The 16229-nt window shown below is 41.7% G+C and overlaps 1 protein-coding gene across 2 annotated transcripts in view; it reads right to left on the bottom strand.

Annotated features, from left to right (window-relative positions):
- sorl1 (sortilin-related receptor, L(DLR class) A repeats containing) overlaps nt 1-16229 on the bottom strand; it is a 45381-nt gene that overhangs the window by 5953 nt on the left and 23199 nt on the right. Inside the window, exons 11-41 of one of the 2 annotated variants that reach the window (XM_058079919.2) lie at nt 13738-13811; nt 13547-13635; nt 12628-12806; nt 12320-12506; nt 10946-11074; nt 10586-10671; nt 10294-10466; nt 10012-10143; nt 9676-9767; nt 9300-9546; nt 9078-9216; nt 8297-8470; nt 8098-8211; nt 7661-7783; nt 7185-7304; nt 6967-7092; nt 6727-6837; nt 6523-6654; nt 5504-5635; nt 5277-5411; nt 4177-4326; nt 3946-4110; nt 3462-3590; nt 3215-3341; nt 2355-2524; nt 1964-2076; nt 1153-1257; nt 799-865; nt 597-679; nt 431-521; nt 143-336 (exon numbers count right to left, since the gene is read on the bottom strand). In XM_058079919.2, the coding sequence (XP_057935902.2) occupies nt 143-336; nt 431-521; nt 597-679; nt 799-865; nt 1153-1257; nt 1964-2076; nt 2355-2524; nt 3215-3341; nt 3462-3590; nt 3946-4110; nt 4177-4326; nt 5277-5411; nt 5504-5635; nt 6523-6654; nt 6727-6837; nt 6967-7092; nt 7185-7304; nt 7661-7783; nt 8098-8211; nt 8297-8470; nt 9078-9216; nt 9300-9546; nt 9676-9767; nt 10012-10143; nt 10294-10466; nt 10586-10671; nt 10946-11074; nt 12320-12506; nt 12628-12806; nt 13547-13635; nt 13738-13811 (4088 nt within the window). The remainder of the gene's footprint in view (nt 1-142; nt 337-430; nt 522-596; nt 680-798; nt 866-1152; nt 1258-1963; nt 2077-2354; nt 2525-3214; nt 3342-3461; nt 3591-3945; nt 4111-4176; nt 4327-5276; nt 5412-5503; nt 5636-6522; nt 6655-6726; nt 6838-6966; nt 7093-7184; nt 7305-7660; nt 7784-8097; nt 8212-8296; nt 8471-9077; nt 9217-9299; nt 9547-9675; nt 9768-10011; nt 10144-10293; nt 10467-10585; nt 10672-10945; nt 11075-12319; nt 12507-12627; nt 12807-13546; nt 13636-13737; nt 13812-16229) is intronic. The other variant, XM_058079920.2, reaches the window with a different exon arrangement.

Genomic DNA, 16229 nt, shown 5'->3' with positions numbered 1-16229 from the left:
GTGTTCTGTTTGCTTCAATATGAAACCACGCCAAAAGAATACAATGAAACTAGAAGAATATCACCAAACGTATCATATTTTCCAGCGTGTATAACGCTTTTTTTCATAGTGATAGGTGGTTGTTAATTATTATATATCCTACCTGCTTAGATGAGCCACTGGCGATGGTCCAGCTGCAGTCCACAGCCGTTTGGTTAAGGGCCCGGGCTTTGAGAAGGGGCTTATCTGGCTGGACACCAGCAGTCTGGTGATGAGACAAGGCTGTGGGACTGTCACCGACACTGGTGTGAGCCCACACAGCCACCTCATACATTGTCCCTGCAGTCAGGTTGCTCACTGGAATTGGACAAAAATGTTGCACGGTAAAATGCCAAGCTATTTCCGCTGAAGGCGATTACAATTCTATCCATGTAAAAAACACATGAAGTACTTCTGAGGATCTTCTCCTTGACCGTGTAGTTTTTGCTCTCCTTCATGTGAGTGTCAAACTGCCAGGACAGGATCACGATGTACTGTTTCACCTGAACAACATACCTCATGTTAGTTTTTGCTGGGGACAAAAAAAAACTTTTTTTTTTTATAAAAGAGTCACCCACTTCATACTGGGAATTGAAGCTGAATGAAAGGCTCATGGACTCTCCGGTGATGCTGTCCGTGATCACAGAAGGAGGAGGCAGAGCTGCAGCACAGAGTAAACAACAAAACTAAGGACACACACACTGCAATGTATCTACTACAGCAGTAGGGGGCAGTGTAGAATATTGTCTATGTGCGTATGCGGAGTGCAAAGAATCTCACCTTTTATAGGTGTAATGGATTTAACCTCACTCCAGTTCCCCATACCTCGACTGGTCACTGCTGCCACCTGAGAAAAAAAACATCACAGCATTGTGACATCTACTATGTACAACACGAACGTGAACATGATTTCATGCAGGTGGTCCTTGGCCTACATAAAGCTGCTTTATCATAAATGTCTGCCTTGACATCATGAAGGAAAAATAAAAACAGAACTAAAATGAATTCTTTGTGTATTAATAATGCATAAGAGTGCGTATACAAAAAATTAAATGTTGTAATACTGAACATCCTGACACAAGGACCACCTGTATTTGTGGGCTGTGCAATGATGTCTTTGTGTGTCTGCCATACCCTAAACTTGTACTGCCTCTCCGGCTGCAACTCCTTGACCTCCGTGTCGGTCGTGATACTTCTCTGTGACGTCCATTCAACGGCTGTTTGTTCGCCGTACTCAGTCTGACAAGAAATGAAAAAAAAACCCAACATTTTTAATTCAACCTGCGTGGCATTCCTTTTGGTAACAATTGAGTTTTTTCCTATACTGTCATCCCTCATTTATTGTGGTTAATTGGTTGATAAGTGAATTTCCACAAAGTAGAATTCCTTACTTATAAATACAGTAGAATATTTTCAGACTTATGTCTAATTATGTCTAACAACTTAAAGCAGAGAAACTCTCTAAATGTGTTTTTTAACATTATTAGAGCCCTGTAGACATTAACTAACACCCCTATAGTAACCTTAACACTCATATTACCCAACATAGTATACATAAGAGTAAATAAGTAATTTAAGACGCATACTTGTGTGTGTTGTCTTTTGCTCCATTTCCCCTATTTTTGTTTTTCTAAATTTTGACTTTATTTTAGAGCCGCAAAGCAATAAAAATACACAAAAACTGACATTTTCGTCAGGGTTGAGTGTGTGATGTGACGTCATCTCTTTGACCAACCACAACTCTCATCGACTACTCTGCTTGGTAGCTTCCCGTCGCTAGCAAACAATGGTAATTAAAGAGACAAAGGGAACGTTCTGAAATGGTAGAGGAAGAGGTTCACGGAGGTCGATTTCACAGCCCACACTTCCCCCTCACTCTCCCCATAGAGCCTTTCCATCAATATCTATTAATCTATCCCAGTAAAATAGAGGTAAATAAACTCACAATATACTCTCTGATGAGGCCGTTTCCTTTGTCAGGGGGACTCCAGGAAAGATCCACCGTGCCGTCTTTACTGTTATCACAGGACAGCTGCAGGTTTCTGGGAGGTCCGGGCACTGAAGGACACATGCACATACTGTTGGACACAGCAGATGCCAGCCACTTCAAGTGTATTTTACAGTGAAATTATCTGTTCCCAATGAACAAGGAAATGACCATTTTGGATTCACACCAGATAACAAACCAGTATGAAAATCCTATTTATGGACAAATGCAATAACAGCCAAATTGGAAGATACAGTGGAACACAACACAAAAAGGTGCATATGAAATATTAGTGAAATTAAAGTATTATTCAGTCATCATAGGAATATGTCAGTCGTATCGGACTCACATCCCTCTGGCGTCCTGACTGTGATGATCTCGTTGGTGTTGTGCAGCTTGCTCAGGCAAAATGTGAGCACTTTCACTTGGTAGGTGGTGTCTGGTCTCAGGGTTGTCAGTTTGTAGCTGGTCTTGTTACTGTGAGTGTCCAAGATGGTCCACTGCTGGGTGCCTACGAGTCTACAGACACACACACACACACACAAACACACAGTGGGGAAAAGTATTTAATCCCTTGCTGATTTTGTAAGTTACAAAAGATTTTTTATGCTCAGTTATTGACTCCTATAGAGCAGCTACACACAATAACCAGCACAGAAAGCATTCTAGTTGTTCCAGAATCTGCTGTTCACACTACCACCACCATATTCTACCGTTGGTATGATGTGCTTTTTCTTAAATGTGACTTTTACGCCAGATGTATGTGACACACATCTTCCAAAAAGTTAAACTTTTGTCTCGTCAGACCACAGACGATTGGGGATCATGAAGATGTTTCTTCTGTTTTTTTTGATGTTGTTGTGGGCTCTTTTGTGATGAGTCATTGGAGTAATTTTGGCTGGCCGACCAGTCCTGGGAAAGTTCACCACTGTTCCATGTTTTCAGCATTTGTGGATAATGGCTCTCACTGTGGTTAGCTGGAGTCCCAAAGCTTTAGAAATGGCTTTAAAACCTTATCCACACTGATAGAGCTTAATTAATCTCAGTTATGTTTTTTCCACCCTTAGTTTGTCATTTTGTGACTAATATTTACAATTGCTGGATGAACTGAAATATTAAGTATGAAAAACAAAAAACGAAGGGATGGGTTATTTGAGTGTCATATCATAATAGGGTGTGATCTAATGGTTGAGCACGGTGTAGGCTCACCTGTAGTTGATGGAGTAATAGCAAGAGTTCACGGGAAGATTCTTAGGATGAGACCATGTTAGAGTAATGGCACCTGAGAAGTCTGGAGTCCAATGAAGGTTCTGGACTTTATAGGCCATGGTGTCCCCTGGGAAGAAAGACTGATTATATGAGATTATAGCGACATTTGCAACTGCATCAGATAAAGATTTGGGTCAAATCTTGAAATGCAACATTTAATTCTTTCAACACGACGTTGTGAACGTACGAGTGCAGTTGTCCTCGTCGCTGTGGTCGGAGCAATCCAAAAAGCCATCACACCGGTCTTCTGCCAGCACGCAGGCTTCCCCGTCAGCACAGAGGGTTCCATTCTCACAAAACAGCGGCTTGAGGGTGGCTGTAAAAAAACGACAGTTTTTGTGGTTGCATTATATACGCAGTCAAAGCACATTGCCAGTATTAGCTATTCTAAAGCATGAGAATTTGATTTATTTACAGTGATTAATAGTAATAGTTTTGGTGAAATGCGTGATCCAAATAGCAGAGTCAAACATAATGTTAGGGTTGAAGAAGCAGATATATGCCCAGTCCATGAAAGAGAGTGCTGCCGACCAGTCCAGGGTGTAAAGACAGCTGGGATAGGCTCCAGGAATATTAGGGTAAAATCCAGAATCTAAGAATGAAGCTACATGATTTTGTGTAACTTGCTTTGTGTGTGTTGGTTGAATCAACACTCAATCAGAGAGACTCACGGCACTGGTATTCGTCAGAGCCATCCTGACAGTGGATCTGGCCATCGCAGCGTTGCCAGCCAGGGATGCAGCGTGGCGGACGGCGACACAAAAACTGACCCAAAGTGCAACGACCAGTGGCGGAGGGGGCCTTGGTGGAAACTGGAGCCTGCGTCACATTAACTGCTAAAAAAAAACAAAAAACATATTGCAATGTGCAAATACTGCAGACAACCAGACTGATGTTTGTACCTGTGGGACATCCCAGTTCATCACTACCATCAGGACAGTCCGCATAACCATCACACACCCAAGTGTTGATGATGCAAGCACCGCTGCCACAGTGGAAACGGTTGGCGGCACATGTTGAAGGAGCAGGGGCCACCGTGTGAGATTCTCCACCTGCAAGATGGAGAAGTGTGTTTGTATTTAATTGAGCAAACTAGTCCGTTTGCCCTGTACTGTATCCTTCCGTGGAATCAAGAGCCCAAACAAAGCAGCCTACATGTTGCTGTCTCAATGTCTGTGCATTTTTTAAATTGACTGCGACTGAAAAATAACCTGCCACGGAGCCAAAGAAAGTTACCCGTGGCAGCATTTTCATTTTAAAACATCTGAATCCGATCTTGCCAGGATGTACGGAAAATCTGCATCAACAACAAATCCTGTCCATTACCGTATTTTCCGGACTATAAGTCGCACTTTTTTCATAGGTTGGCTGTTCCTTATAAATGAAAAACTGTTATGTTACATAAACACTGGACACATTTACTGTTCATGTTTATTTTTTGTGTAGCTGAATAACCATTGTGTTGGCATATCTTACACCTATTCAGCCTGTTCTCTGTTATTTTATTGTTAGAACTTGCGTAAAGAGGACGTAATGTCTGTTTTGGTCATGTTTGTAAAATAAATTACCCGCAAAAAATGCAACTTATACTCCAGTGCGACTTATGTATGTTTTTTTTCTACCTAATTATGCATTTTTGGCATTGTGTGACTTGTACTCCGGAGCGACTTATACTCCAGAAAATACGGTAATTATTTACCATCACTGTGCATTGTTCTCTGTACAATGTAATTTTGTTTATACGTTAAAATACACAATAAAATCATGTATTTGAAAGTGTTTGATCCCTAAGCAAATGTGACATGGTACTCTGAAATACACTTGCTGGCAAACACAGAGGTCAGATATTTCTTGTACTTGCACAATATCGCCATCAAGCCCTTATTACAGGTGGCTGAGTCTGCATTAATTTAGCACCGAAACGAAGTAAACCAAGTTTAGGTACCCTGCTGAATATTAAGTGTACCAAAATAGAGCGGAGGAAAATGAATAGTGCTTTTACCTGTACATAGGGACTCGTCAGACCAATCTCCACAGTCATTCTCTCCATCACACTTCCACCACGTCGGGATGCAGCGTCCATTTTTACACTCAAACTGGAAATATCTCGAGCAGCCAGGGACCTCCGTAGGAGCAGCTGCAACACATATGGCCAAAGAGTTGGCCAAAGTTCTGCAAAACAGCTACCATCTGTTACTGGATCTCCATTTGCTTTACAATCTTCCTCACCGCAGTTGGCTTCATCGGAGTAGTCACCACAGTCGTCCATTCCGTCACATTTCCACTCCAGGCTCACACAAATGCCATTGGCACATTGGAAGGTGTATGTGTCACAAACTTTGCCAAACTCTGATGGAGTCGCTGGAAAAGGGAATTTTCAAACAATGAACATGTTGCTACACATGAGATATGCTTGTTATGTTACTATGGTACCCATTATGTCATTGTATGGTCATATCACCTCGTACTTCGGTATGGGACAAAAATTAAAAAATTATTATTATTTTTTTTTTACTGTATTATGGAAAGCAGGAAGTGAACAAATGTAACAGTTACTGATTGTAAAAGTACCAGATAGGTTTCTTCCTACTCGTTTTGGACATGTGGAACTGTGAACTGATTATGGGATGCACTCAATTGTAATCTGATGCATGTTCAAATTAAATAAAACCATTACCATACATACATTTTAGATAAACCATGTAAAATAGTGTAAGTATTGAAGAGTCAAATAAGGCAAAAATACTCAAAAGACACCTTGCCATAGGGTTATCTTTTTATGACTTAGGTTTTATTATGCGTTGCCTCGACTTTGGCTTGATTGTCATTTCCATAATTGCTCTTATTACTTTATGATTTAATATGGATGTGAACATGAAGTGTGCAAATAATGAATGCTACTTAGCGGCAGCACACTTATTAATGAATTATGTGTAATTATCATTATTGCTGTGTTGAATTGCGAATTATGTATTTATTATTTATTTTATAATTGTACAGTGCTGTAAAAGCGGTGACTTATTTCAATAACTATGCTCACATTTTTCGCATTAATTAATTCATGCACATTGTGTGTTTTGATGGAAAACCCCCAAAGAAACCACAGCTCTAACAAATATACACCACCATACCAAAATGTGCAAAGTCTTTGGAACTTCAAAACCATACAAGATCAAGCCTGGTTCAGTTTTAACATTTTGCTCCTTTTGTTTTCATACGGCCATAGGTAACAGGCGGATGTTTCTTACCACATCTGGCATATTCCGCATCCTCATCAGACCCGTCTTCACAATGTTTAACACCGTCACAAACCAGGGACTGAAACAGACACTGGGCTCGGTTCTTGCAGACAAACTCCATGTAGCGGGTACATAATGGATCTATGAAGGACAATTCCACGTTACATAATAATAACCTTGAAGACTTAAGTGAAGCACAGTAAGCCTGCTCACCACAGTTGTCCTCATCAGCACCGTCTGGACACTCCCGAATGCCGTTACAGTGCGCAGTGACAGGCAGGCATGTGTCATTGGCGCAGAGGAAGCCTTTGCAACGAGTTCCCTCTAAAAAAAATTGAATCTAATGTCATTTGAAATGTTTTTAGCATTCATAAACATTTGTATGTTAGATTTTAAAACTGATACTTAAGTAAGTAATGTGCATATGGTGCGTTGAAGTGTTTCCAGTGTTACCACAGTAATGAGGGTCTTCATCAGAGTTGTCCTGGCAGTCATTGTCACCATCGCATGTCCAGCGCTGTGGTATGCAGTGCCCTGTGTGGCACTGGAAACTACTGGATTCACATGTATGCTGGCCCACTAGAAAGAAACACCATTGGGAGTTCTTTGGAATATGACAACACAACTTGACAGGAAATGGAGAGGCCTGATTTGGCAAGAAAAACACTAACCTGTGCAGTTCGTCTCATCTGACCAGTCTTTACAGTCATTGTCTCCGTCACAGCGCCAGGCCTCACGGATGCAGACACCCCGTGCACATGTGAATTCCCCAGCACTGCACTGGTGAGACTCTGGGGACATAAAACAGAGCTGTTAGTCCACTGCACTGCAGTCTACTTTATTTTCTTAACTAAACAAGCCACTCAGATCTTGAATATATTCCAATAACTACTATTGTTAATGGAATATCTTATTCAAACATTCAATATTTCTCAATGTGGCCCTTCATAGTGTTTTAATTTGAATTTGTTGCATAGAATATTCCCATGCAGTTTGACACTTAATACCCTTGTATGCTTCACTGCTCTCCACTTTGATGAATTTCACCTGCCTCGGTTTCAAAATCATTCTGTACAGTACAGGCATGACTGAAAATAATTGAGAACCGCTGATATAAACGAAACATGTACAAGTATAAAAGACATACCACATTGCGCTTCATCACTGTTGTCGCCACAGTCGTCTTCGTGGTCACACATAAAGGCCAAGGGAATGCAGGACCCAGAGGAGACGCAGCGAAACTGGTTGGTCGGGTCACAAGTTGTCGTGGCTGAAAACACAGTATATACGATGTAAGTATATACAATAAAAAAAATCACATCTATGCATGAATAACAAATATTAAATGCAAAAATGTAATTACAGTCAAAACAAGACCAACTCCTTACTTTTATCCTTGTGTTTGTCTTGCACACTGGTGGAGGTGTTGCAAGTTGCAAGTTGCAACATCTTTTGTTTGAGAGTCAGACTTTTGGAAGGCCAAAGCAAATGCTAATGCTAGCCTGCCTCATCATTCTATTATCAAAACGGATGGATGTTTGGGGTGACTGGGAAGGAAATGTAAATTGAGATCAATGCACTTACGACACTCCTGTTCATCACTCATGTCTCCGCAGTCGTTGTCGCTGTCACACTTCCAAATATTACTGATGCAGCGGCCATTTTTGCAGCGGTACTGGTTTGCAGAACAGCTAAGTTCTGATTGGGGAGAAAAATCACATGCTAGCGATAACTAACAAAGCGGACATAAGATTCCTAATTCCTAGTCTGCATCAGGTCTCACCGGTCTTAACACAGGTGGTGTTTTGAAGCCGATATCCAGTGGGACACTGGCATTGCAGCTGTCCTTGGGATGTTGTCGTAGTTGGGGTTCCTTCAGGGCAAATGCAGGTGTGCCTATGGCCAGGCTGGGGCAGACACAACAGGCTGCAGGGTTGGTCAGCACAGGCATTATGACCTGGTTCAAGACACATGGTGGATTTGGATTTTGGAAAAATCTTTCTTTCTTCAATTGCCACGTTTCACAAGCGACACAGGACTGCTGAACAAAATCTGAAATCTCAGTGCTTAATGAAAAAACATGATCAAGCATAAAGCATAAAGACATACCCATGTAAAAACTGTATCCATTGTTTTTAATGATAATAATAATGGCTGCACGGTGGTCTAGTGGTGAGTGCGCAGACCTCACAGCTAGGAGACCCGAATTCAATCCCACCCATCTCTGTGTGGAGTTTGCATGTTCTAACCGTCCTTGCAAGGGTTTTCTCCAGGTACTCCGGTTTCCTCCCACATTCCAAAAACTAGATTAATTGGCGATTCCAAATTGTCCATAGGTATGAATGTGAGTGTGAATGGTTATTTGTCTATATGTGCCCTGTGATTGGCTGGCCAGCAGTCCAGGGTGTACCCCGCCTCTCGCCCGAAGACAGCTGGGATAGGCTCCAGCACCCCCTGTGACCCCCCTTGTGAGGATAAGCGGTAGAAAATGAATAATAATAATAATAATGGAATAACTGACTATATATAATTATCACTGCTACCATTTCAATGTGGTTTCTCACCTCTGGTCTTGCCATTATAAAAAATCTTGAGGTCCATAACCCCGGTCAGTCTGCCAATAATTAGCTCATTACTCTGAGCACCAGTTTTCGAAGCTTTAAAAATCCCCATTCTGGACCAGTCGTCCCAATATAAGTCATTCTGAAAACAAAAGTAAAAATGTTTTTTATAATTCAGTCATATATTTAGTAAAAATTCATTGTTATGTTTGGAAATGTGCTGACCTTGAAGATGGCAATGGCGTAAGGATGGGGCAAGCCCTCTATTAGAATGCTCCGCTGCCCCCCATTGAAGTCAGCCCTTTCGATGCGGTCACTGAAGGCCTCAGTCCAGTACAGCCAGTGATCATCAGCTGTGATCCCATTGGGCCAGCGCACCCCTTCTGATGCAATGGAGGAAACATTGGTTCCATCCATGTTGCTTCGGTAGATTCCTGCTGCTGTGTCTCCCCAGTCGGTCCAAAACATCAGACTAAGGGATGAAAAGGTATCACGGTATGTGTTTTACAATCATTAAAAGCCCAATACTGTCAAATTCTAGGGGTGGCTTGATGCTACTTTTTCATGCGTATATGTGTGTTTGTTTGTGTAAGGAGGGTACCCGTCTTCTGGCAGCAGAACAAGAGCTCGTGGATGTTCCAGTATGGAGGCGTTCAGAAGGGTGTGACGCCAGTCCCCTTCGGGATTGGCAACCTTCAACATAAATAACCGACAATTAAACCTTAATAAGTTCGATTTCACAACATAATTATCTTTTTATTGGTGTAAAAACAAAAAACTGTATAAAACCCACCTATACTCACTAAAGTGATAAAAAACACTGAAACTATATACTCTAACTTTACTATACTACTATACTACTACTATAACAAAACAATATCATGTCCAAATTGTGGCTTATTGTCTGCAATTTATGGTATAAGCAGTAAATACGTACCTCAATTTTCTGTGAACCAGCATCAACCCAGTAAAGCAATCTGCTGATGGGGTCAAATGCCAAGGCTTCCACCTCGGTCAGGTCATCCTTTACAATAATCTCCTGACCTGTGCTGCCATTCAGACAAAGACGCTGCAACAGAAGATACAAATTTTCAAAGCTCTCACATTTGCAAGCCTGCCACTTCTTTCTTACAGGCTCTTATAAGTTTCACGGTTCAGAAACATGATCGCGGGCCTCTCATCCAGTGATGCGGGTGTCCCAGAGCAATTATTTGCTGACCTGTATGGTATCCAGCAAGATGTCAGCCCAGTAGATACAGTTCCTGTCATAGTCAAAATCCAGAGCCACAGCCTCCTTCAGACCGAGCAGCGGGAGGGCCTGGTCAGCGCCAGTGGCCAGCTCGTAGCGATGGATGGAGTTCCTCAGAGCATACAACATGAACTCATTACTCTCTGGAAGAACAGGAAGCACATATTTGACATTTCAACATACGCTTCATGGACAAACAAGTAATACATGTTCCACTGTTCCGGAAGTCATTATCACGTGTTAAATGGAAGATGCAAGTTACCTCCAACAGGACAAGGTAGCATCTCTCCATCCAGTCTTGCTTCCACATCTCCTCCACTGCAACTGTCACCTGGTACTTTTCTGTATCTGGAGCAGGAAATAGAACAGTCGATTTCATTAGTCTGACACTTGGTGGTGCTCTCGTCAAAGTAATGAAACTCCATCTATACTACAGGCTACAGATTTAATGGTCGGGTAGTTTTTTATGTATCCTGACTTAATGAGTAAATCTCCCCCTGGAGAATGCCCTGGGCAATTTCTACTGGGCCCAGAACCGCTACTGGTTAGAGCACTAACATTGACATACATCAATTCCTGATTGCAGTTGCACACTGTAAAGCCTAAAAACATAGCAGCTCACCCTTTGCTGCGGCGGTAAGTGGTGCCGGCAGGACATGGTACAGGAGGAGCGTAAAGGTCACCGGAGAACTCAGGATCAGGCAAACACACTTGAAGAGAAAAGTCTTCACTCAGCTTGAAGCCATAGTCACTGCAAGGAGAAAAAGGAGGAGCAGTGAACCCCGGCTTAGCTTTTGGACACTTTTTTACCTGACTCTGATTTGAAACTGATTTGTTGTTAGTTGTGATGACAGCTTCAGATGCAACAACAAACTTGCAGAGTGGGCAGTTTTTCTAAGCAATATCCATGGGCAAGTTATTGGTGGCATTTTGGATGCACCAAAATATCGTGATCATACATCAATCCATCAAAACCAATTTTGCAAGATTGTAATATTTGAGGAATACAAGATACGGACAGGTTTTCAGAACCTGCACCTTTTATTGTGGCCAACTAATGTCAAATCAGCATCTTGATATGTCACACCTGCGAGGTGGACGAGTTATGAAATTCAAATGATTGCATTTTTTGACATTATCAAATGTGGACGTTTTACACATGTTGGCAGATGGTACTTAACATAAGAATGGCTAAAATGCTAACAGCAATACATAGCAATAAATACCAAAAATGCTGAGGCAGATCTGTAGTGATTTTATATCATGCCACGTTGGTATATACTATGTCATATGAGAAAAATTGATAACATGTTAATATGGTAATAGTTAGCATGATAGCAAGATAACACTAAATACTGAAAGTGCTGAGGCAGACATATAACAAATTTACATCATGCCATATGGGTATATGTTATTTCAAAAGGAAAATAATGGCTAAAATGTGAGCACCTAGCAAGATAGCACTAAATACCAAAACACTGAGGCATATCTAAAGTGAATTTACATCATGCTATATAGTTATATCCCATTTAACATGAGAATGGCAAAGATACTATCATGCTAACAGTTAGCATACTAGCACCTAGCAAGATAACACTAAATACTGCAAGTGCTGAGACAAACCTATAGTTAATTTACATCATGCCATATAGGTATGTGCCATTTCAGATGAGAATAAAGGCTAAAAAGTTACCATGCTAACATTGTGCCATATAGGTATATCCTATGTAAAATGAGGAGAATGGCTGAAATGCTGTCATTCTAACAGTTAGCATACTAGCACCTAGCAAGATAGCACTAATATATAGTGAATTTACATTATGCCATATATGAGAATTGCTAACATGCTGCCATGCTAACAGTTGGCATGGTACACAAAATTCAGTATTTGCACTATAATACTGAACCTTTTTGTTTCTCTCTGCCATAAACACAATAAATGAGGTGCACAATGAATGTATTTATACAAGGGTTTCGTATATGCGGGGACTCTAACCATTCAAAGTCCTGGCGGGAGCAGGAGCAGTTAGACAAGGTGACGGGCCGGTCAAAGTCCTCGCCATTGAAACAGGTGGCGTGAGGCGTCCGTCTCTTAAAAGTTATCTCTCTGCCCAGCAGACACTCGTTACCATGTTCATCTGATGGCGACCAGTGCTTGTAGTCCGCCTCAGAACAAGGAACACCTGAAGGAACACAAATATGGCATTGTAGTAACCAAAACCGAGTCTACTGACATAGACTAAGTACAGTATTGTAATGATTCTATAACACAACAATATGGACACTTCTTATAAATGAACCTACCCAGAACATCGGCGGTGTTGACCTGCAGGATGAGCCAGCTGTGCTTCTGGTGGGCGTAGGACCCAAAGATGGTGAAGATGGTGCTTTTCTCGCCAGGCTCGGTCAGCAACTGGTAAATGTACACCTCTCTGTCTGAGAACTGAAAGTCGGTCCATGTCTCGCCCTCGTTGGTGCTGAACCTGCAAGGACATTGTGATACTTCCGGAGTCACCCTTTCTGTGAAAAATCACTTCATTCTCACCAGCCAATCGCAGGTGACATAGGGATGAAATGCATTAACGAGATAAAATTAAAATAGCTGTTGTTTTTACTTTAAACTCGTATTGGTACTTGTATTGTATGTATTTTATATTTCTTAGCTATCTTGAGTGTTGAGTGTTAAGTTGCTGAGTGATGATTTTAGTTTTTTGTAAGATCACAGAGCTACCATTTCCTCAATGACTCGCAAGCGGCACACTACACAATTAGTAGTAGTTCTGAAGTAAATGAGACATAGCCATAAAAAAAGTAATGGCTTATACACCGGAAATTACAGTAATTAATTTGTGAAAAACCACAGAGATTACTGTATTGAATCCTAATTCGAAATTCACTGCATTCATCGCAGCCTAGTCAGCAACCAATTAACCACGATGACGTGAGATGACTGTACAGCAGATCGATGCATCATCGAGGCCAATAACAAACAAGCCACAAGCCACAAGCCACAAGCCACTGGACACCCTTGCTGATATAGCTCTTCAGGGATCAGCCCATGATGTGATGTCAACAGCAACCACAACTGTCATCGACTATTCAGCTCAGTAACTTACAACTGTCATTTTTATTGCAAATGTTGATCCGAAAATCAGAGAAGGCGGCGAAAGAAAATAATGTACTACAAGTCAGCCTATCAAAGGTTCGCTTAAATTGGACTTACTTGAGGTGTGTGGTGACTCCACCTTGAGCGATAGCCACGAGGATACCACCGTGGTCTCCCCATGTGTAGAAATGAGGGCCTGCAAGCGCCTAAAACAACAAGAACACCTCAATAAAAACATTCAGATTCTGTTGGAGTAGTTGTCTGTGTGTGTATGTATTTTTCTGTCATCCGTGTCAGATTTGACTCACCTCCCTCCATCGGGCTCCAGCGCTACTCGACACGTATACATTGGCTTTCTTGGCCAAGTTCCTGCCAACAGAACCTACAACAAGAGGAGAACAAACATCAACAACCCACAACACGCCTATCCTTAAAATTGCATCAAACAGATGAGCTAATATGAATATCAAATGGAATAAAATCCTGCACATGAGAAAAGCAGTGCTTCTCAAATTCTGGGGCGGGCCCCCCTGGGGTGGGGGAGCGATGAACTATCTCGGAGGCGTGAAGCAAGGAGGACTTTCAATATTAGTGCAGACGTGTCTGAATTTGTCGGACTCAGCATGCAATTTTAATAATCTTGTATGCTTCACTGCTGTCTATTTTCTTGCATTTTGATGTTTTAAGTTCAGTCTGTACAGTAGAGATAAATAAATCGCTTTCTCAATGGTGCTTCAGTATGGGGGGGGGGGGTATTTCTGTCCTCCAGTGGGGGTATTATTATTATTGTGAAGCACTGCCCTACAACACACTTATTTTAGCACCAAAATTGCATTATTTGCAATGTAATAATTGTCTCTTTAACAGAGACACTTACTCGGTTTCAGAGCAGTGCTTTAGCACTGGATTGTGGAAGAACTAACACATATTAATCTGCACTTTCACTTTTAAATGTTTGGTTTTCTGGATCAGGACATGGCGAAGTAAACAAACAATTTCATTGGCTCATTTTGAGTGATGTCACTACTACGTTTGCCGTCACATTAACCGTAATACCTGAAGTAATGACAGGTCCAGTAAGGGCCATCATTGGGTCCACATAGGATAATAAAGATGCAGAAATATGAAATTGGGCGGCATGACGGTCTAGTGGTTAGCGCGCAGACCTCCTCCCACATTCCAAAAACATGCTAGGTTAATTGGCCACTCCAAATTAACCTATGAATGTGAGTGTGAATGGTTGTTTGTCTATATGTGCCCTGTGATTGGCTGGCGATCAGTCCAGGGTGTACCCCGCCTCTCGCCCTCGTGAGGAAAAAGCGGTAGAAAATGAATGAATGAATGAAATATGAAATTAAGAATATAATGCCAACAACAATACGCCAAAAAATGATGTCTGTTGGGACCGTTAAGAATAATTCTTTGACAAACACAAACAACCCAAGCAGAAGCGGTTTAACTAGTCCGCCTGTGTCACTTTACACGGTTGCGCAGTGTGAGGTCGCCAAGGTGACACACCCTCCCATCCAGGGACAGGGTGTTGCATTACAAGTTTTATTTATTTGGATTTTTTTTAGAATCTAACTAACCCTGGAGGCTTTCTTAGAGCACACTGTCTGCAAGCATAGGCCTCAACGTATAATGACTATTTAAAAAAATGTAACTTCATCAATCAGGTCTGATCATGTTTAACTCGGATGAATGGTCACATAACAATAAACACCACACTGTATCGTCACCAAAGTACTATTGTTGTATTTAAAATGATATCTACAAGGACATCCTGGGGTAGTGAAATAAAAGTTAAACAGTTCATTATTCGATCCTGGCATCTTTTTTTGCGGTCACGACAGGCTCCCATAAATTATTCATATTGTGAAAAGAAAACAAGAGGACGACTTATGTGTGCGTGACAAAAGAATACATAGTTGGAAAAATACGTCATCATCATGTGACAGTGTGACGTCCTATGAAAAGGACAGCCTGTCTCTCCTTCCTTTGCAACGCCCCTTTCGGTTTGCAAGACAACCATATTTTGTATTGTAATTAATTCCATTTATTACCGTATTCGATTTACATTGCAGTCATGGGAACGGAACTCTTACGTAATCTGAGGACCTCCATTATTTCATCCTCCGACGCCAATATAATGATGGCGGTTGTGATAGCGCGCAACAAGGTGGTTCTGTGTATGTTTATTTGGGATGTCTTGTATGTAAACATGCCATTGCAGAGAGTGTTTGCACAGACGGCCTGGAACCATTTATGTGTTTGACCTCTGGAGTGCCTGCTGGGCGATGAAGCAGTAATTAGCCCATCTGTTTGAGAGCGATAACGAAGCGAATGGTGCCGGCAACTGCCACTCTCTCTCCTGCACTCCCTCTCTTTTCCCCCCATCATCTGCATTATCTAGAAGGAATTTAATTAGAGGGAAGGTCTGGATGAAGGGGACACCAGAGAGCATTCATTGGAGACTGCAGTTAAATTCTACTTCACTCAGATGGACAGACGGTCCGACAAAATATTGTTCACTGTCACACGCTGATTTTATCCATCCATCAATTTTCTATGCGGCTTGTCCTCATTAGAGTGTCCAATTAACCTATGCGGGATGAAATCGGGGTACCTGGAGAAAATCCAGCCAAAGAAATTCGCACCTCGATCCCCTTACTGTGTGGCCAACATGCTAACCACTCGGCAGCACCGTGCGGGCCCTCGCTGATGTCATAAAAAGAGAAAAGAGTTCCAAACACCTTGAAGTGTACAGCCCCATTTCCTGTTTCTGCTAATACAGGAAGTG

The sequence above is a fragment of the Doryrhamphus excisus genome, linkage group LG8 (assembly GCF_037039965.1).
Source record: "Doryrhamphus excisus strain RoL-2023G ecotype Guam linkage group LG8, RoL_Dexc_Guam_v1.1, whole genome shotgun sequence".
Lineage (NCBI taxonomy): Eukaryota > Metazoa > Chordata > Actinopteri > Syngnathiformes > Syngnathidae > Doryrhamphus > Doryrhamphus excisus.
This window is presented reverse-complemented; position numbering and strand designations above follow the sequence as displayed.